Genomic DNA, 21,693 nt, shown 5'->3' on the forward strand with positions numbered 1-21,693 from the left:
TTGATCTGATTTGATCCGAGATCTTTTTGCAAAATTCGCCACAACGTCGTCAAAGAGATGCCCAACGCTAGAAAACGACGTTTAAAAGACTGATTTGGGTCTTCCTTAATTGATGCGCTAGCGGCAACAATATTCTCGACACACGGCCACTTCTTTGTCTCACTGACATGGGAAAATTGTTGTATAATATGAATGTGGATTTAAAATTTTCCACTTGACGCTCAATTGTTGATCTCGAGTATAGCCACTAAGACGTAGCGCTCTTAAAGTTGACGCCACTGACTCCGAATTTTGGTAGTAAATTTTAATATGCCGTCGTTTGTTGTCTCTATCTCTCTACTTTTGTGGCGTCTCTATTGAAAAACCCGTTAAGAAACGACTATGGTATCACTTATTAATTTTGTCGGTATTACCATTGAACCAACATTATTAAAGTATAATAAGTGATAGATGAGCGTGAAAGAATTAAATTTGACAGAGATAGGAAGTATTCGTAAGGGCTCCTTTAAGGTTCTATCTACTATTCGAACATACATACATAGATCAAGATATATCTGTATTTTGTTAACAAACCTTATAATCGCGATTGTTTAACGATGGTGGACTGGAATAACAGTGTAATGACGCACGTGTGACAGCTGTCTAGTCAGCGATCTTGTTTTAGTAATTTCAACAAGTTTCAAACCGCTGATTTTCTGCCATTTTTGGCAGAGTTGTTGTTTTGATTTTGAAGCACACGCTTCATTTCTATTCAATAAAAGCGCCAAGTGTCGTGAGCATTTCGAAAGGTGATGGAAAGTCGCTATCGAACGGTCATTTTCATTTCACCACCGCATCATGTTGAAAAAGTGTTGGCTGGCGCGAAGTGCCATAAACGTTATTGCAAACACATATACAGGTATTTTGTATATGTATACTCGTATGTAGTGATTGTATTGACAACGTATGTGCATACATACATATGTACACATGTGAACTCGCATTAGCGCCAATTGCTACTCGTGGGCTGCCAGTGGAAAGTTGTCTTAATACTCTTGGGCCAAATGTTCAGGCGTTAGAGAAATGTTGCAACTTGTTGCTAACGGGTTTTTAGCATTTAGGTAAATATTGAAAAACGAAAAAACAAAAAAAAATACGCCATCAACTGGTTATTTGCCTTCCAGGCGGCTTAAAACCGAAATTGAATTAAGCTTTGTACGAATAATAAATCGTTGAAAGCGTTTTTGGCGTAGGCTGCGATATCTCTCAAACTCTCATACATACGATTTAAAACAAAAAAAAAACACTTCTTTTTCTACATTAATGTTCTAAAAGTACCCATTCGATATTATGTAATTATGCTCGCGCTTCCTCCAATCGTTGAAACTTGATATACTGAAGATCAACATAATAAAAAATTTATAATTGGACTCTCCGTACCCGTAAAATTTTTATTTTAAAATTTTCGTTATTTTTTTAACATACCTCGTTCGAGTCACACTGACAAGCAGATTTGCTCGGAACAAGTTAGTAGCATCCCTCTTACAGTTTGGAAGTGGGTGAAATCGGGTGATAACCCGGTGAAGACAAATAATGTTTTTAAGCTGTGCCACTTTATGTTTAAAAGTAGTCGAAATTGGAATATAAATTCTCTTGCACTTTGATTCTGAATATGTGAACCTTAGTCATAGTCGACTTTTCCCGAAAATATCTGTTAGTCTGTGAGATAAATTATCATGGAAGAGTATATTTTCCTGATAATAAGGTGCATAAAAAATGGGTAACAATCCCTATACGTCTAATATATGATTGTGACAAAAAAATACCCGGAAAAAAACGTGAAATATTTAATTAATCATTAATATTTATTTTATCGCCTTCAAAGTAATTCCCATCAGATGTAAAATACTTCTGCTTATGATTTTTCCAGTCCCCGGAACAGTTTTCATAAGAAGAACTTTTTGGGATGGCATTCAGCTCTTTCAACGAATTCTTTTTTTCGCTTCGGTCGACCGAATCCACGTTTCATGGAGTGGCAATTACTGTTTGGAGAACAAGAAAAAATCACACGGAACCAAATCTGGTAAATACCACGAAATGTTCTTCCACAATTCTGGCCGTTTTCAACGGATGTTCTTACGCAAATGCCTTAATGCGGCCAAATAGAACTCCATACTGACCGCCTGTCTCTCCGAAACAAATTCATTATGCACCAAGCCACGAATGTCGAAAAAACGATAAGCACACGATTTTTGAGCGGTTTTGGTGTGGCGTTTTTGGTTTCGGCTCGGCATGTCAAACTCCTAAACACATGTCTCATCGACAGTTATAATGCTCTCCTTGAATGTGGGATCGGAATTCGCACGATCAAGCATGTCCAAAGAGGCCTGTTTACGGTACTCTTTTTGAAAAAAATTCCGATTTGTCGGGACGACTCAAGCAAGAACGATTTCATACTCAAAATATCCACCAAAACCATTCGAACCAATTTAATTTTGGCAACCGTGTTCCATCCGTTGACTCGTTCGGGCATGGCGAATGACAAGGGTGATGTTTTACTCCAAATCTTTAGACTTAGACTCTGCATATCCTCATAGGATCCCCATAGGTCTAACGATATATTTAAACTCTCGATGTAAAATGCGCCAAGCCATTCCATATGTCAGTCAGAGTTGCTGCTAATGGCGTTGAATTGGTCTTCGTGTACACTCTCAGAACGTGGTCTATTCGGTTGAATATTATTCAAAAATGACTGCTTGGTCTCAAGATCGGTGATAATTTTGCGAAAGGTGAGCGAAGCCCGAAAAACTGATTCTCTACAGAACGTGAATTATTGTAAGTTGAACGATTTATAAATGTTGTTAAGGCGTGAGTCTTTCCATGATGAAATGCCAAGCAATACTGAACAAAAGTAACGCCACAGCTTGACACGACTCACGCGTGATCTGTCAAAAAAGGCTATTGAAAAAGTGCATCTACAAGGATCATGGGTTATATATGTATGTGCTACAAACTCGAGGCAAACTTAATATTCCCTGTTCAGGGTATAAAAATTCTATAAGTGTATGTAAAAAACTCTCAAAGCACTTAATGCTGAGTAGTAATTTTTGTACACAATTGCATACATACGAGTACGATATTCATACGTTTATATACAAGTACATTCTACTTATAAGCACTTACGTAATTATTATATATTATATATACATATGTATATACTGGTCCATTTGCTTTGCGTATAATAATATTTTATCTGTATTATTTTAGCAATGACTTAATCAAACATTGTTATAAAAGCTTGAGTTATGTACAAATTTTCTCAGTGTCACCAATTTCAATATTTAAGTACACAGTTAAATTGAATATAACCGGTTTACATAATGATTTTCTGTATGTGTTGTATATGATATATTCATCAGTGGGTTGTGGGATAAAACCTCGGAAGCAACAAAATCTAGAATTATAGAAATTCTTTTACAAAAAGTAAAGACAACAGTTCATCAGACAATTTCACACTTAGACACTTTAAGAGTTTCTATATCAATACATATGTCAGCCATTGACAGGAGAACGAACAATCATAGACTCTTTTCGGACGAACAACAAAGCGAAAACCCCAAATAGTTTCGTAATTTTGAGCGAAGATCCAAAGTTTAAGTACACATACACTCATTATATGTGACCTGGTCTACGAAAAGGGAGCTAACGTGCGAAAACTAGTTTTCTGGGAAACAGCTGGTAAAAAAAAAAGCATCTCATCTTCCATCCGAATCAACTAAAAAGTGAAAATTGATTTTTTGACACCTAAGCCCCCTTTCCGTAGACCAGGTCACATATATATCCAAATTTTAGGGTGGTTCAAGAAAAAATAATGAAAGATTTACGAAGTAATCGTAAGAGACCAAATTAAATCTTTATATATAAAAAGTAGGTGTTACGTTCTTTGTCCGCAATGAACACCGCAATGAACCGATTTCAGTATAATTTAGCACACTGTGTTTAGTTCGAACTAACTTAGAAGGTAGGAGTACAAGCAATTCATAAACAAAAAATACAGTGAAAGCTCTATTAAATGGACGCTCTTTTAACCCGATATCTCCATTAACTATGCACATTGTTAATGTTTATTTAGTACAATCCATTAAACGGGCAACTTTCTTAACTGGACAGAAAGACTGGTAACCAGATATTGAGAAAGCAAATTCGTTATTTTTTCCAATGAAATTTTTTTGTATGAACATATTCAAAATTAAACCTCAAGTATCACAAAAGCGGTTTTGCTGCCGACAAAAACGGTTATTCGTAAATAAAATTTTCACCGTATTGAATAGTTTATTATATAAATAATAGTATAAAATGTATACCACAGCAACACGTGACCGCATTCCCTAGTTTCTTATACATTTTATGAAACGAAATGTGTTTTTCAGAGTACTAAGCATACAAAATTTTGGATTTTTTTGATCCACCCTAATAACGTGTTATATTCTGTATTGTGTCCCCATTGAGTGTGTTTGCGGTAACATTTTAATTGCTTCGCACACTTTAATTAGTAGTTTAATGGAAACAAAGATTTCAAAGCAGCAAATGAAATATTTTTTAAGTCTCTGTCGTCTTGTCGTTAAAAAATCGTTTGGCACTAATCATCTTGCGCCGCTGCGGGGTTCAATTTGCTGAATCGATGTCATTGTGTTGTTGAAGAAAGTTGCAAGATTATTTTCAAATTCTTGGTAATCAATACTATTTACATAAAAAATGACGTGTTCTCTGCTTTGCAAACCATGTTTATTGTATTCGCATTTTTTCAATAATTGCACTGGTTAACAAAATTTAAATTTTTTAAAGGTAAATTTTTTAAATTTTGAATGTATTAGCGTCCCTAAGCAATAAGACGTGATTGAAAAAACTTAAGGTAGCAGTCTGGTAACTTGGGTTAAAAAAATCGAAAATTTTTGCTTAATTTGAAAATACAATGTCTTGAGATTATATAATACTATGGAAATTGTGTGACTGAAATTCAAAATATTTCGGGAGTTATAACGAGTTTCCTAGAGCGCCTCGGAGTCCAACTGTTAAGGGCGACCGACTTTAAACGTGTTTTTCTCAAAACATTGTTTTTCTGGACGGCCCGGGTCCTAACTTTTTTTCATACTGAACCGATTGCTTTCAAATTTCTACAGGCTCTTCTACATATTTATCGTTGTCGTCGGTAGTAACGAGAATTTTTTTCACTCCTAACTTTTAATTTTACAACCTTTTTTTTGCTAAAAGCATATGTATTATTAAGGACATATTAGACCCAAAGCTTTGTTTACCATCATCAAGTTCATTTATTGAGTCTTTGTCATTTTTATACCCTCAACAGGGTATATTAAGTTTGTCACGAAGTTCGTAACACCCAGAAGGAAGCGTCGGAGACCCTATAAGGTATATATATAAATGATCAGTATGTTGAGCTGAGTCGATTTAGCCATGTCCGTTTGTCTGTCTGTATATACACGAACTAGTCTCTCAGTTTTTAAGATATCGTTTTGAAATTTTGTATACGTTATTTTCTCTTCAAGAAGCTGTTCATTTGTCGAAACTGCCGATATCGGACCACTATAACATAAAGCTGCCATACAAACTGAACGATCGGAATCAAGCTCTTATATGGAAACTTTCCCATTTAACGAGATATATTCACGAAATTTGGTATAGAATATTTCCTAAGACAACAATGTAATCTCCGAAGAAATGGTTCAGATCGGCTTACTATAGCATATAGCTGCCATACAAACTGAACGATCTGAATCAAGGGCTTGTATGGGAAACTTTCGCATTTGACGTGGTATCTTCACGAAATTTGGTATATATTATTTTCTAAGGCAACGGTGTAATATCCGAAAAAATTGTTCAGATCGGATTACTATAGCATATAGCTTCCATGCAAACTGAACACATATGTAGTTACTATCATAAATGCACCTGTGAAGGGTATTTAGCTTCGGTGCAACCGAAGTTAACGTTTTTTTCTTGTTTGACTTAAGATTTCCTTGACAATTTTGGACAATGTTCACAAAACATTTTCCTGGCGAGTTTTTCCTGATCATTCAGTTTTCTTTCAAAGCTCTTAGTTTTTATCAGGTTTATAATTTGCGCCAAGTCTTCTTCTTTGTTGTTGTATATGTTAGTTTGGTTTTCGAAGGCAAAATCAAAGGCATGAATTTGAATCAAATTAATCTTGTGACTCTTCATATTCTCCTTTATTTGTCTTATTTGCTACAGAACTACTCACTTTCAAATGTTTACTTTTTTTGTGCTGAATTTTTTCAAATTATTTTGTTTTTTAACGATATGCTTATATTTCAGGCTACCTTTACAAAATACTAATTACATGCCTGATTGATTCCTTAGAGTTTCAAATACCATTTTTTGCTCAAAGGGCAGAAGGTAGTTTAGAAGTTTCCACCAATATATTCGTGTGTTCTATCTACATAAATATGTATGTATACAAAGATCTGTAGTACGTTATGTAGTTTCTTATCGCTGTCGTGTGCCATGAAACGGCAACTGGATTTTTAAAAGCATCGTTTATGCGTAAAGTCACATTTATGTTTGTTCTGTGATTATTCATCAAAGTACCGAAGGTCTTTGGTGTTCCTCGCTGACTTCTATGTTATATCTGGCACTGCAGTTGTATTATTCATTGATTTTCTGCGAAATTGAACTGTTTATTCAGAACGCAATGGTGTACCAGTGCAAGAAGCTTGTTGTATGAGGCTATGAAGTTTATTCTTGTATTAAAGTTTTAGAAGAGAACATGTACATATACATATATATGTAGTTATAAATGTATTTATACACACATTACAATATCTTCTCAAAATAGGGTGGTTCATCGAGAAGAGTATATAAAATATCACCAATGTTGTTTAAAAAATATGTATGTATATATATAAAAATATATAATATATGCCACTACGAATTAATTTGTTTTCCAAATGATATCTATATTGTTTTGATGAAATTTCCATCAAATTTACATTTTCTATATATGTAAAAGGTATGTTGAGATTGCATCTTTATACGGAAGTTGGTTGGTTTATTGTAGTTGTTGCATCGGCAGAAAACCTCCCTAAAGTAATGCGGGAGAATGCTGCCGAGTTAGCAATCGTTGATCGGATAAAAATGCATGTTACCAAAATCCGAATGTCGTGGGCTCTTTGTACTTCCGTGTGATAACCAAATTAAGCCTTAGCCAATTACTCCAGCATTTCGTCGAATCTTTCACTTTCGTAATTTTTTGAAGTTGGGATCTTAAGGTTAGGTAGCCTGGAATGATCCATACATTGTTACTAAATTACGCTTTGCCTAGAAATAAAGCCTTTTTGGCCTTTCCACCATCAAGAAATAGTGTTCAACGACATGGAGGAATTTATAATAGCAATATAGTGAACTACTTATTTGTAGAGGGACCAGCTGATTTTCATTAACTTTCAACTGCTATATTTTGCGTAACTTCAATGCATTTGGTAGCCCTTCTGCAAAGCTTTTTATTCTTGGATAATCACAGTCTTATATAATTAAACGCTTTACTTGTATTGAGCCACATTAAGGTTCTTATATTTGGAGAGCCTAAAAAGTTATACTATAACGAATATGAATACGATAGCAAAACTCGAGGTACCACACCTATAGAGAGATATTTTCAAGCTGTAACATGAATATTATACTCACAAGAGTAAGATAATACAGATAGTAATTTGTATTTACTGCGAGGCAATTTAGTTAGATTATGTTTTATGGCTGATCCCAGAGTTGGAGATCATATATGGGCTACTAAGAACAAGAAATTTTTGAAGCCATTAGAAAAATATTGAAAATATGAAACATTTTTGAGCTACCCTATTATATATGAAGGCGGTATTCTCCACTGTTTCCATATGCTTGTGTGTGTGAATCTGTAATTGCTGACAAAGTGATGAATTGTGCGAGCTTTCAGCATTTGAATGCCTTTTGAGAAAACTCTGCCAAACAATTCATTGCCATTTTTCATGTGTCAACAACAAAACTTTGTCTTTATCAAATTTAATTAATAATTAACTTTCATATTTAAATGAAAAGCTTTTCAATTCGTAAACAAACACTCAATTTTATTCAGTTCGCTTTTATTTTCCCTCATTTTGTTTATTGCAAATATCGTACATATATATAATAGTATGTTCGAGAGCAAGTTTTTTTAAAACTCTGTGTGTGTATGTGTGCACTTTCATGTACGATTCAATTTGAGTTATCGTAATCGTGGTAGAATTGGCTGGAATATCAAAAATTGACATTCATTAAATTGAAGTCAATTGCTTTTGCACAATTTGAATGTATTAATCATTCCGTTACATGACACACTGTTGCTGTAATAAGCGTGTTTTTAGTGTATATACTTAAACATTACCAAATGGAGGTGTCTATTAAAAAAGTATTAGAAATTAGTGTGATTCTAATAAATATTTATATACAATACTAATATAACATTGAATCTGACAGATGAGGCTTTAACGATATATACGATTTAGTTATGCATACAGGTCGTTATCTGCATAACTGGACAGTTTGACAACTTTTTTGGTATTCGTGGATCACGTTCAGGGAAGACTGCAAATTATGTATAGATATTCAATTAAATATTAATTCTCTCCCTTAGAATTTTCGTTCGGTTTGTTTCACTACTACATTCTAAAGGGTAATCGATTTTGAGGTTCCCTACTTTTTTGAAGAAAAAGCACAGAAAATCCATATTTAATGGGGAATGTTTATTATCATTCCAAAAAATTTTCTCTATCATTTTTTTTCTTTTTTTCTTTCAAATGTTGGCCGCGGCTGCGTCTCAGATTTTTTCAGATTTTCGATGATTCGTTCCAGCGTTTCGACTGGTAACTGGCAAATGACACGCGTGCTACAAGGCCTGCATTGAAGCGGGATTGTCCGTATGGGCTTTAGATTTTACATATCACCACAAAACAAGGTCTGACGGTATAAAACCACTCGAAATTGGTGGCCAATCAATCGGCTAAAACTGTGAAATTATCTGCTCATCGAAGTCTTATCTCAATAAACCGATTGATTGACGCGATGTGTGGAAAGTGTCGAAACCAAATGTGGCCGAGATCACGAGCTTAATGATGATTCCACCGGCCTACAAACTTCACTAAACCGTTGTTTTTCTGAATGAAATGGCAGCTCTTGAATCTCTTCAGGTTGTTGTACGCCCCAAATAAAGCAATTTAGCTTATCTACATACCTATTGAACCAGAAATGGGCCTCATCGCTGAGCAATATTTGGCTCGAAAACGTTGGATCTTCTTGGAACTTTTCAAGAGAAGAAGGCTGAGAGGCTTCAGCTCTTACACAAACTGTATTTTGTGCGTTTTCAATTGTAAGATCTCGACGTAAAAGTACCAAGTCGTCCCATACGTCAGTCCGAGTTGGTGCGAATAGACTATCGACGGTCTTCGTGTACATTCTCAGCTTGACTGCGAGCTGGACCTATTCTAACTAATCACACTGATCATTTAAAAACGTACTTAGTATACTCTTACGTTTCCTTATCGTTGCTACACACTCCCCTTTTCAGGGAGTAATCATTACGCATACGCATTACATCAACTTTGTTATTATGAACATTGGCCAATTGATTACTGGGTTATGAGCAATGTTATTCTCTGTTGACTGCATGCCTTGCGGCGCACACAAAGCTCGCTGCTTTGTTGCGCCTGTAGCTATGCTAAAATTTCGCTACATGAAAAAATAATGTGAACTGAACTTTCTCACTGTCGTTGCCATATTTAAAACACATATAGATAAAAGTATATGAATTAATTCTGCTAAAAAAAAAAAAAAAATACAATTGACGAACGTCACTAACTAGAATCGCCATAAGAATGTTTATGTGATGGAAGTTCACCTGTGTTTCAAAATATTAAAATTTAAAAAATAAATTATATGTCAAATATTTTGATAATATTATAATTTTTTATTATTTTCAAACTGTTTTATTTTTATTTTTATTCTTATTATTATTTTTGTTTGTTTCAACTTTATATTAAAAAATGTGTGAAGTTTTTCAATACTTAAGCATAGGCTCTCTTATATTAGTCTTTAGGCTCTCTTACAACTCATCTTTCGCCTACCTCGTCTAGCATAAAAGCTACGAATGCTTTTAGTTTTTAGCCAGCAACAAGCACTTTTCTTTTCTTATCGTCCGCTATTCTTTTTATGAATTTTCACTTTACATTCAATCTTAACGTTAAGGCTATTTGGCATCTGCATTGTGTTGCCTGCAAAGAATGATTGGCAACAAATATTATTCTTTTGTTATTCGTTATGCAATTTGATCTTAAAGTCTCCAAGGCTTAAGCTTTTGTCTAAAATAACTATAAGTTTATACATTCGTTCATAAATATATTTACACATTTGTATATATGCATACTTAGGTCCTAATATACATATACATACATATATTTGGTGCGAATAAAAGCAAATGCACAATGTCAATATTTTCTTGCCTCCTAAAATGGCCTTCAATTCAAAAGACGAAAGTGTAAAGTGGCACAAGACATTAAAAACAAGCTTATAATTTCTTAGTCGAGATTTATTGTAAGGTGGCGGCAAATTATGGTGCGCGAAATGGGAAATTATAAAATATTATTGAAATACGGTAGACGCAATTAGTTTAGCAGTAAGATTTATTATTATTTTAGGTTATAGTAGTTACTTTTCTGCAATCAATTGGTTAGAGATTTCTATCTGTTCTGAGCTATTTGTTTCAATTTTATATTGATATTTTCATATTTTAGCTAGCTTTATCCTCTCCTAGTTATTCAGAAGATCTTCTCATGCCTTTTCTATGCTTATTCCTTCCTTTGGTAGACAGATAGGGAAAAAGATAAGATAAGATACATCCTCGGAGTACAGAATCTTATAAAGCCATAAACTCTGCAAAGAAAATACATCTTAATTTATGGTTCAAACTTGGCTATTAAACTAAGGTAGCTAATTCCTATATCAAACAGGAGTATCTACGTAGTGGGGTCCCAAGCTTTTAAGTTAACATTTTCAAGTTCAGAATTATCTTCCTCTTCTTAATTGGTATAGATACCGTTTACGCGGTTATAGCTGAGTTTACAACCGCGTGCCAGTCGTTCTTCCTTTTCGCTGTTTGGCGCCAATTGGAGATTCCAAGTGTAGCCACGTCCTTCTCCATCTCCAATGCAATAGAGATCTTCCTCTTCCACTGATATAACCTACCCAGCGTGGCCGCTGTCTCTTAATTCGCTGAACTATGTCAATGTTGTGGTATAACTCGTACGGCTCATCGTTCCATCGACTGTGGTATTCTTCGTTACCAATGCGCAAAGGACCATCAATTATCCACAGAACTTCTCTGTCGAAAACTCGCAACTCGCGACTCATCAGCTGTTGGCATCTACAGCAGGACGGGGAGGATGAGTGACTTGCAGAGTTTGATCTTTGTTCGAGAGAGGACTTCACTTCAATTGTCTACTTAGTCCAAAGTACTACCTGTCGAAAAGAGTTATAAGAGATAGACAAAATTATATATGACTTCGAAGTTAAGACTGTCAACAGTGAGTCCGGGTGCCGCACCCAAAGCACGGCACAGGTTTTAGATGGGCCTCGAACCCGACCAATGTGGTTTAGTGTGTCCATTCTGCACGGCCAATTGGTACTGAAAATGCTTAACATTCTCAAGGCGCTGAACAACGCCTTGATTTAATCCGCTGTGCTTTTGAGCGCCGTGGGATAAGGCTGTCGTCAGCAGTTACACACCGGATGTTGTCAACAGTGAGTTACCTCGCATCCTTATCCAATCAATGAATGATATTAAAAAATATTATCGTCGTACGCCAGCAGCGACACTTATAGAAGATTGCACCTTTTTTATTCAGGTCTGTATTCAGATCATCTTATTTCAACCCTTAATCCAGCAAATTTGATATTTCGGATCTGATCTTTGGCATTAAAAACTAATATCTCAGCTGATGAGCTTAGTTCTGTTGCTGAATATTTTCAAATTCAGACATTTAAAAAGACAAACAAATGATAAATTCGTAATCTTACTAAACCTTAAAGAGGGTTTGTTAAGTTTGTCAAGAAGTTTGCAATTCTTAGAGAAAAATGTCGAATATACTATAAAAAAATATTTGTACATGATCAACATTATGCCCTGGTCAGTTGTGCCAGGTCTGTTAGTCTGTCTGAAGGACATATTAAAAAAGTGAAGGATATGGTGCTTGAAAATAGCAAGAGAGCTCGATATCTTTCGAGAGTCTGTTCGAATGATTTTGATGGATATTTTAGGTATGAAAGTCGTTCTTGCTCGACTCGTCTCGATTAAGCTGAATTTTTTTTTAAAGAGTACCGTAAATAGGTCTCTTTGGGCATGATTGATCATGCGAATTCCGATCCTCCGCTCATGGAGTCAACAGTCTTCGGAATGGAGGGGAAAAAAACGATCCGAAACCAAAAAAATGCACGCCAAAGCCACTCAAAAAACAAGGTTTTGCTCATTTTCTCTATCGATTTTCGTAGTTTGATGCAGCATAAACTTATTCCGGAAAACAGACGGTCAAAAGGAGTTCTATTTGGCTGTATTGAGGAATTGTGGAAGAACAGTGCATGGATTTTGCACGATGATAATGCACCATCACATCGAGCCACTATTGTGACCGAATTTAAAGCCAAAAAATGCAATTAATATCATCGATCAACCACCGCCTTCACCAAATTTGGTTCCGTGTTATTTTTTCTTGGTCCTTAAAATGAAATTGGCGTTTTTTGGCATCCGTTTTCAGTCCATCGTCCCAAAAAGTGCTTATGAAAAGTGTTTTGAGGACTGGAAAAATCGTTGGCTTCAGTTTATTAAATCTGGTGGGGATTACTTTGAATGAATAGTTAAATATTTTGCTTTTTATTTACAATTACTGTTTTGTCACAATGTACGTATGTACATATCACCACTACAGTACAGCATTTAAGTTAACGCTTTTAATTCCAAAAAATTCGAGACGACTTTAGAAACTAGAATGAGGTGCTTTTAATTGCGTTACTGAACAACTGGAGATACCCACTTATGTGTAATTATAGACATGTGTATGCATGACTCGTACACACAGTACATGCGAAGTGTGTGTTTGACATCGATGCAGCGGTGTTTTGGGGCGCTGACGCTTAGTCTGTTGCGTGCATTTGCGGAAGTATTTAGCATAAATAAACAATAGTTAACACTTCAGGCGAACGCAGTATAGCGTAAAATGCAAAAGGTGGTAAGAAAAATAGTTACAGTATTTATCACGTACATACACACAAACAGAAAAGAGTGGGTGCAAATAAAATTTAGGTGTAAAGAAGGCTTAAAAATAAAAAATAAATGCCACAAGAAATAAAATAAAGTTATATAATTCATATAATTCAAACTGCCTTATTGTACACAAATACCTGCATACGCACACGTTTAAATATGTGTGCGCAAAAAAAGTACTGAAATTAGAGTAAAGGCGCACAGACACACGCACACCGCATGGGAATGTTGTCTCGCTAATAAAGGTGTTAGTTAGACCGACTTCATAGTGCTTAGGTGACCGCCAATAATGTGCTCTATGCCCAAGCGCAAGCGCAATGACGGACTGATCGGCTACTAAAAATGGTAAAAATTGTTGAAGCTGGTCTACAGCTAATGACGTTGATGGCCATCGAGTTATTGAAAATGCTGAAGCGTTACTCGAATTGAGACACATATTTATTACGAGTATGTACTTATCATGTATGTTTATTCATGAACGTAGTTCTAATATTAAGCAAATCAAATGTGTAATGAATTTTAAAGTACTAAGCTTGATTAAGGGATCTTGGGAGCTGCAATGGTTTTAAAACTTAATATGAAGATTTGCCGTGGATGTTGTGACCTCTAAAAATGTTATTTTCACATAAAAAAGGGTGATCCATTCGAGGTTCCCTAGCTTTTTTTTTTTTAAAGAAAAAACACAGACACTTCAAATTTAATGGGAAATGTTTACTATCATTCGAAGGAACATTCTTTGGCGTATAATTTTTGAGGATTATCGCTTTGAGGTGTTGACCGTGGCTACATCTGAGATGGTACATCCGTTGAGGCCATTTTTCACTCCAAGGCCAAAATCCAACCGGGTTTGTACGCACAAACTTTAGATTTTATACATACCCACAGGAAAGAACCTAACCTATCACACGATCTTAGTGCCCAATCGACCGGCCCCATACGTGAAATTATCTGCTCACCGATACCTTCTTTCAATAAATCCATTGATTGATGCGATGTTTGGGAAGTAGCGCCGTCTTGTTGAAACCAAATGCCGCCGAGATCACGAGCTTCAGTTTCAGGCATCAAATAATCGATTGTCATGGCGCGATAATTGTCGCCATTAACAGTTATGTTCTCATCGGCATTATTTTTGAAGAAGTATATTTCGATGATTTCACCGGTCCACAAACCACATCAAACCGTTGTTTTTTCTCTTCAGGTTGCTCTTCGTTCCAAATGCAGCTATTTTGCTTGTTTACATATCCATTGAGCCAGAAATGAGTTTCATCGCTGACCAAAATGTAGCTCGAAAACATCGGATCTTCTTGGAACTTTTCAAGAGCCGATAGAGCGAAGCGTTGTCGCTTGGGAAGGTTGAGCAGCTTTAGTTCTTGTATAGGTTGTATTTTCTACGCTTTCAATTTAAGATCTCGACGTAAAATCTCGTAAGTCTTTTATCTTATTGTGAAGCTAAGGCTTAAGAAAAATCATGAATTTGTTATTGCTGCGGAATGACTGGACTTTCGATGATGGTGAGGAAAGGGAGTTGTAGGAGTAGGTAGCAAGGTCGTTGGGGCAAAAGCGGTAACGGTCGGGAGACTTTATGTTTATTGTCCTTTACTGGAAAACGGATTTACACGCATGTGCGGTCGTTTATTCCGAAACTGAATGCGTTCTTGGGAAAAGTTGGAACGTCCGAATATTTCCAAGTTGTTCTAAATCATAATCAACATTTTTTTTTAAATGTTTTCGTCCACGTTTGAAGGGGTCGTCATTAAAACGGGGGTCCGTGGCTGTTTCTCCTTTTCATGTATATTGTTTGGCTACCCAGAGGATACTTGGTCAATGACCAGAAGTCGTGAACTGCATGAGCTATATGTAAAAGAGTCGTTTCTGGCGACTCTCCTCACTTGCAGGTACTTTTGCACATGTCTCCAACCTCCATCACCACCCACCATTTTTTAGTACCGAATTCATCACCCGAATTCTATTTATTCTAAAATTTTCTCAAAATAATATATTAAATTCTGGAAAAAGTTCGAGTTAAAATATACCGTATTGTGTGTGCTAGAAAAGTACATATGTAGTTAGTTGCGCTCTCTCCCTTTACTGAGCAACAGAACGAGCGCCCAAGTAAAGCATGCAATGTTGTCGATGTCAAAAAAAATAAATACAAATACTACTCACGAAATGAGCTGTTTTCACGAAAAAAATAATATAAACCTACACATAAAAAGAAGCATGTATAAAAACTGAACAATAACTAAGTGAAAAAATCGTAATTCGAATTACTCCCGCGAGACCACGACTTCGACTATCATACGCCTCCGCAACAGCTAATATAGCTTCTACTAAGCCAGCAACAAAAAAATCGCAACGCAAAAATTTAAAAAGCACATTTGAATACAACAACATTACCGCCGTTTCAACGTCATCATTAGGTTCGCGCCACGAAAATGGTCAAAATTGTCTGAACCGGTGCCGGCATTGTGGCTTAGACAGCGAACGCGGTTGACGATAACGGCGGTGAGTAACGACACACCAACACAAGCGAACAACCGATCAGGAATGACGACTGATCTACAGATCACAAAGCAACAACAACAGAGCTACCAATAAATAATATTTAGCAGCAGCCAGCGCAACAACAACGCCATCAGGCGGTGCAGCCAACGATTGGAGTTCGAGTTTTTTGCTTTGATTTTGCGCTGACGGATTTCGGTTCGCCACTCTCGCAGCAAACACGTTTCAGCATTAGCTACGAATTACAAAACAATTATTGCCAAGTTTGCTAGTACGTCGAGACTTGGTGGCTCAGTTGCTTGGGCGCAGCGGACGTGTTAAGACCGGAACGTGTAACAACGCACAATTGAAATTTGCTTATTAATACAAGGCGAGTCGAAGTAGCGCAGCGCTCAACGGAACTTCTTACCTCAACCGCTGAGAGGCGGTGGAAAACTGCAACGAATCGGTGGCAAAGAAAAAGTCGACGATAAAATAGAAAATCAACGGAAATAAAGTTCAAAACATCACATCCACAACCACAAGCATTCAGTTTCGTGACAGCATTCAGACTAGAAGCTGTAGCCGTTTACGGTTACGCGCGGCTCAAATTGCGATAAATTACTGACAATTGCTATAATTAAAGTTAAAGAAATTGTGCACCGAAAACTGTTAAGTAATAGTCGAACTCGTCGTCTGCTCGTTTATTAGATATTACGCGACATCACCGCGCTTCGATTCGATTCTCGCCGCCAAATTCGTTAAACGCGCTTGCGAATGTCGTTCTTTCGAAACTTTCGCGCGAAAACGCGTAGTAAGAGTACGTCTCGCGACACCACACCTGTGAATACGAACTCACGTCCCGGCAGCGTGATTAGCAACACAACGACGCATACACTTGGCTCATATTCTTCGCGTCGTGAATCGATTGATTCGCGCACTGATTCACTGCTCAATCGTAGCGATACCTTCATACTGAACTCCGATCAGGAGGATAAAGAGGAAAGCAAACAGAATTCGTCGAACAGCTCAACGCTGGAAAAGAAGTCCAAAAAATCGAAAGTTCTAAGTAAATTTGCCACTTTTACCAAACGCAAGAAGACGCCAACGCCGGAAAAAGTCGATAACTTGGAGCATCACCCGAGTGATAATGCCACCAACACTTACTACAAATGGAAAGCGGATGGTCCGACTTCGGCTCATACATTGGATTATGATTCACAGTCGGATCCGTTTAATTTCCTATACGAACAACATTCCAGTTTAAAAGAAATGCAACAGGGCAGTAGTAGTGGCTCCATGTACTCATCGCACAGCTCCAACTCCAGCGTACACAATCAGCCTTTTGACTCATCCACCTATCGCAAGGGCAAAATACCAACACAATTAAAGGAACAACTGTCACAGCTGAAAACACAAACCAAGCCCGACTTGCACGAAGATGAGGAACCTACGGCTGAGCAGGAGTCTGCGGCGGATAAATATAAGACAGTGACGCTCAACAGTTTTCGAAAGTCGTTTCGTGAAAAATTTCTACTGAATCAACACAATCCACCACATAATCCCGCCTGGTTTGTGGAGGTTGAACCGCCCAAATGCGAAACGCTAGCGCGCTATGAATCCAAAGAGAATCGTCCCGACTTTCTTGTTTTCGAGAATGAGAATTACCGCCCTAATTCACGTTCACCGGTACGTGATAGCAAGGAGCGCACACCACGCAACAACAGTCGTTCACCGGTTAAACGTAACGAGACATTCCGCATGGAACGACCGACATTCGATGCGACCAAAACTAGTATAGAACATCACAAGGGCATAGCTACGCCGGCGGAACCATCGATACGCATTGAAATTAAGAATTCAATAGCGCCGAATATGCCCTCACGTATGGTGCCGGTGGGCGTGGCGAAACCCATGCTCTCGCCGCACAATATGCAGGAAAGCTATCACAGTACAACGGCGCGCAGTAACGCGGCGGTCACCGCCAACGCTGTACAGCCAATTAAGCCGAATAAAGTGGTTGGTCGTGATAAGTCGCCGCTGCATAACTGGGGTAAGCCGATCACCGTCACACCGGTACGCTATCCAACGGCTGCCAAAAGCGGCRCAACAACAACAACGACTGGCCGTTACCAAACATTGGTGCAAATACGCAATGAGGCCAATGCTAAAGCGGCGCCCACACCAAATCAGACGCAGCGGTCACCAGTGAGCCGCAGCCGTCTATCTACGCGCATACAACTGGGAGGAGCTGGCGGTTCGCCCACCTTACAGAAACGTCTCAATACGCCCGGTACACGCCATTCACTTGCCACACCCTTACAAACGGCGACGCTCAATAGCTATGAACTGCTGAAAAACACGCCAGCATTGGCAACTAAGTCCGCCGTGGAGCAACGGAAGCTGCAACAGCCAAAGCACACTTACTTTGGTGACGCGGCCCTGCACACCGCGAACAGTAACAGCAATGGTAAAAACATTTCGACGACTACATTTTCGATGGGTCGCACGCCGGTTCATTCAACTATCGGCGGTTTCGGCGGCGCCAGCAGCTATGCAACGTCTGCGAGTCGGCTGCAACAACCGCAAGTGCTGCGCGCAACTGGTGGCGGTGCCAACTACCGAACGCAGCAGCAGCAGCAGCAGCAGCAACAGCAACAACAACACCAGCGTGTGCTTGTGCCAATGCAGAGGCGTTCGCGATCGCCGATCAAAATACCATGGCGTTGAGCGGATCAGTGATGGTTTAGCTGGTGGCTTTTGTACTGCGTGGGCAAGTTGGGGTTCGCTGCCTGGCTAATGGTGGTGTGCGTGCGCGGGAGTCGTTGCGTTCTACGATTTTTTCCAAATATTATTAGCAGATATATATATATATATAGATATATTTTTGCCAATTTACCTTAAGAAATTGCTGCAGCAAACCGGAAATACTCATTTCTCGTGCGGACGGCTCCGTGTAAATCGGTTTCGACAATGAAATTCACTAAAAAACTGCTAAATGATTAATACAACAAGCATAACTGTCGCTGACTGATTAACATCTGCATAAAATAATTATTTAGTACTTGATGATAATAAAAATGGACTGAAAATCAGAAGCGCACATTTCGAATCCAAAACGATTGTGTTGTAGCACCAAGTAATTAAATACAAAAAACAACAACACAAAATTCAGAAATACCAATTTAAAATATTAATATTTTTGTATATGTATGTATATAAAATTGAAAAATTAATGACCGCATATAATTAAGCGGCACTTATTTAACTAAACTCCTATTTTTATACACTCACATGCATTCATAACTGTACATATGTTTATGTATGTACTTGCATGCAAAAACGAATGAAAATTGCTCAATAATTCAATAATAATGAGTATACTGAAAATGAAATTACTTTGCGTTTTTTTGTTTTGTTTTTCTGTGTCACCTTGAGGTTCATGGAAATGGTAATTAAGTGGTTTTCTGCCTAAAAGGTGATCTTTGCCTCAGAGATGAGATCAGCCCTTGAATATTGAGGCAGTTTGTAAATGAAGCGTAGTTACATGCCTTTTGCGCTTATAGTATTATACTACTGAGTGGGCGAAGTGTGATGAAAACTTGAGAAAAGTGAAATCAAGACGACTTAATTTAGAAGCGGCTACAAAGTATAAATATTCATATGTAAATAGTTGGGCTTGCATGCGCGTAGTGAGTTAATATTTTTCCAATAAATGTTTCCTCTAAAGTAGGATCGGATCATCTACTAGCCATTGGCTTAGAAACATACTACAATGAGCAAAAAATAATAAGACTTTGTTCATAATTTTAAAGTTGTTAATTTATTCATCAAAATCTATGTCGTATCCGTCAAAATAATTCCCTGTGGCCCCAATACTTGTATCAACATTTTTTCCAATCCTCAAAACAATTGTTAAAGTCAATTTCTGGAATAGCCAACAATGCGCATAGCGATTCACGTTTAATGTCTTAATTTTACTCGAAACGGTTTACCCATAGGGGTTATTTGAGTTGGCTGCATAGCCAGAAGCTAAGTCAGGCGAATGCGGTGTTTGCGGCAGGATATTGATTGAAAACTTTTCAAAAAACTCACGATGAATCAATGCGTGCATTAACGTGGTGCAAAAACTAAGAGTTGTTGGCCCCTAATTCCTGCCTCGTTTTACGAATAACTTTATGCAAATTACACATAACACTTAAATAGTGCTCTTTGTTGACAATTTGTCTGGTCGTAAGGAATTCGGGGTGCACCACATCTCGATAATCAAAGAAAACTGTCAACATAACCTTGATTTGTGAACTGCTTTGACGTGTGTTTTCGGCTTCGATTAACTTTTGATACGCTATTCGGCCGATGGATCGTCTGTTTCCGGATCGTAAGTATGGATGGAAAACACATCGCTGGTAATAATACGTTGCATGACTTTCTGGTAGTCGCAAAGCATTGTTTCACAGACATTAACGCGACGCCGATTTTGGAAAAATTTAGTGATTCGTGCTTTCATTATTCTTAGGCTGATTCCAACAAATGTACAGCTACTTGGGCATAAAAAAGACGTGTGCGAATGTTCAGGCCGATATCTCAAAAATTAGTGTGCCCATATGCAGATAGAGGGACATGACTACCTCTTCTCAGTTCGTCATGGTGATCATGTGTATATTTTTAAAGTTTTCCAATATTTTCTTCTCAGCCAGCTGTCCTAATCGCGCATGAGAGCAGTTTCTAAGGAATTGGACAATTATTTACAATTGTTTCCCTAAATTCCGCTTACTCATAAGCACACTGCCGGAATTCGCTAATTTAATAAATTGCGTAAAAAATAATTGTAAAACTCACAATTGACTTAATATGAAGCCAAACACACTTATGATTGAATTATCTGCGTACTTGTGAAGAGAAAAATTTCTGGGTTGTACATTTCGAAAGTGTGAAGAGAAAATTCTCCGAAGGTGTAGCAATTTCCCGCAGTAAAAATGTTGTGAGACTGCTCAACACAACAATATTTTTCTTGTTTTCTTTATTTTATTTATTTTATTTATTTTTTTTTTTGCCAATGAAAACGTGTTAATTAATGCAAAAACAATCATGAATATACATTTGAATTTGTGATTTCGCGTGGATTTGTACTCTAGGTTGGTGACTTCTTGCTGTGTCGGCGGGGCGTCGCTGCCATAATCTGTCGGCTGTTGTATGCACCGCCGGTTGTTCACTTTGCCACTTACCATTCGCGCGATTAGTTTTCTTCAGCCACACACACACACACACATACACGTGCATTCAGCCGCAGTGTGAATGCTTTAAAGCCGAAATTCTCAGCCAGAAGCAAAGCAGGTCAGGTTGCAGTCGTATATACTGTAAAACCCGTCCAAATGTGCGACGCGAGCAGACGCGAGCATACTCGAGCACTCAAGAAAGACCCGAACGATTACTTACAATTGGATACAATGACACCAGAGACATAGTTTAAAGTCTACGTTAAGTGCGAACAACGCGCACAATTAAACAATGGCAATAACGATTGTTATTGTTATATATATATAAAATTAAACAATTAACTTAAAATAACTACCGACGAGGCAACAATTGCAAAGTTAAAGCGAGTTTAAGCTTGACTACTACGCTGGTTAGTTTAGTAGAGTTGCCAAATTTAATAATAGTAAGAACAAGTAAGGAAGAGCTAAGTTTGGGTATAACTAAACATCCCATACTCTTGCAGCTTGCAAGGATTAAAGTCAGGGAAGTACCTTCAGGTACATAAGGCTTGCTAGTTGTATGGAGCATATTGCAAGTTTTTACCCGTTTGAACATTGGATCGAAAATAGAGGATGGAGTTGATGCGGGGATATACTGTCCAGCGTTAGATATAAGGCGGCCTT

The 21,693-nt window shown here is 37.6% G+C and overlaps 2 protein-coding genes across 2 annotated transcripts in view; both read left to right on the forward strand.

The window, feature by feature from the left end:
- LOC108978883 (four and a half LIM domains protein 2) overlaps nucleotides 1–21,693 on the forward strand; it is a 212,841-nt gene that overhangs the window by 31,035 nt on the left and 160,113 nt on the right. The gene's annotated exons all lie outside the window — the stretch shown is intronic.
- Nucleotides 15,474–19,167, forward strand: LOC108978932. The gene has a single exon (XM_018949455.1). It carries the CDS (start codon nucleotides 16,592–16,594, stop codon nucleotides 18,542–18,544), a length of 1,953 nt encoding a protein of 650 aa, XP_018805000.1. The 5' UTR covers nucleotides 15,474–16,591; the 3' UTR covers nucleotides 18,545–19,167.

This window comes from Bactrocera latifrons, unplaced genomic scaffold (genome assembly GCF_001853355.1).
Source record: "Bactrocera latifrons isolate USDA-ARS-PBARC rearing strain unplaced genomic scaffold, ASM185335v1 scaffold_1, whole genome shotgun sequence".
NCBI classification, from domain to species: Eukaryota; Metazoa; Arthropoda; class Insecta; order Diptera; family Tephritidae; genus Bactrocera; species Bactrocera latifrons.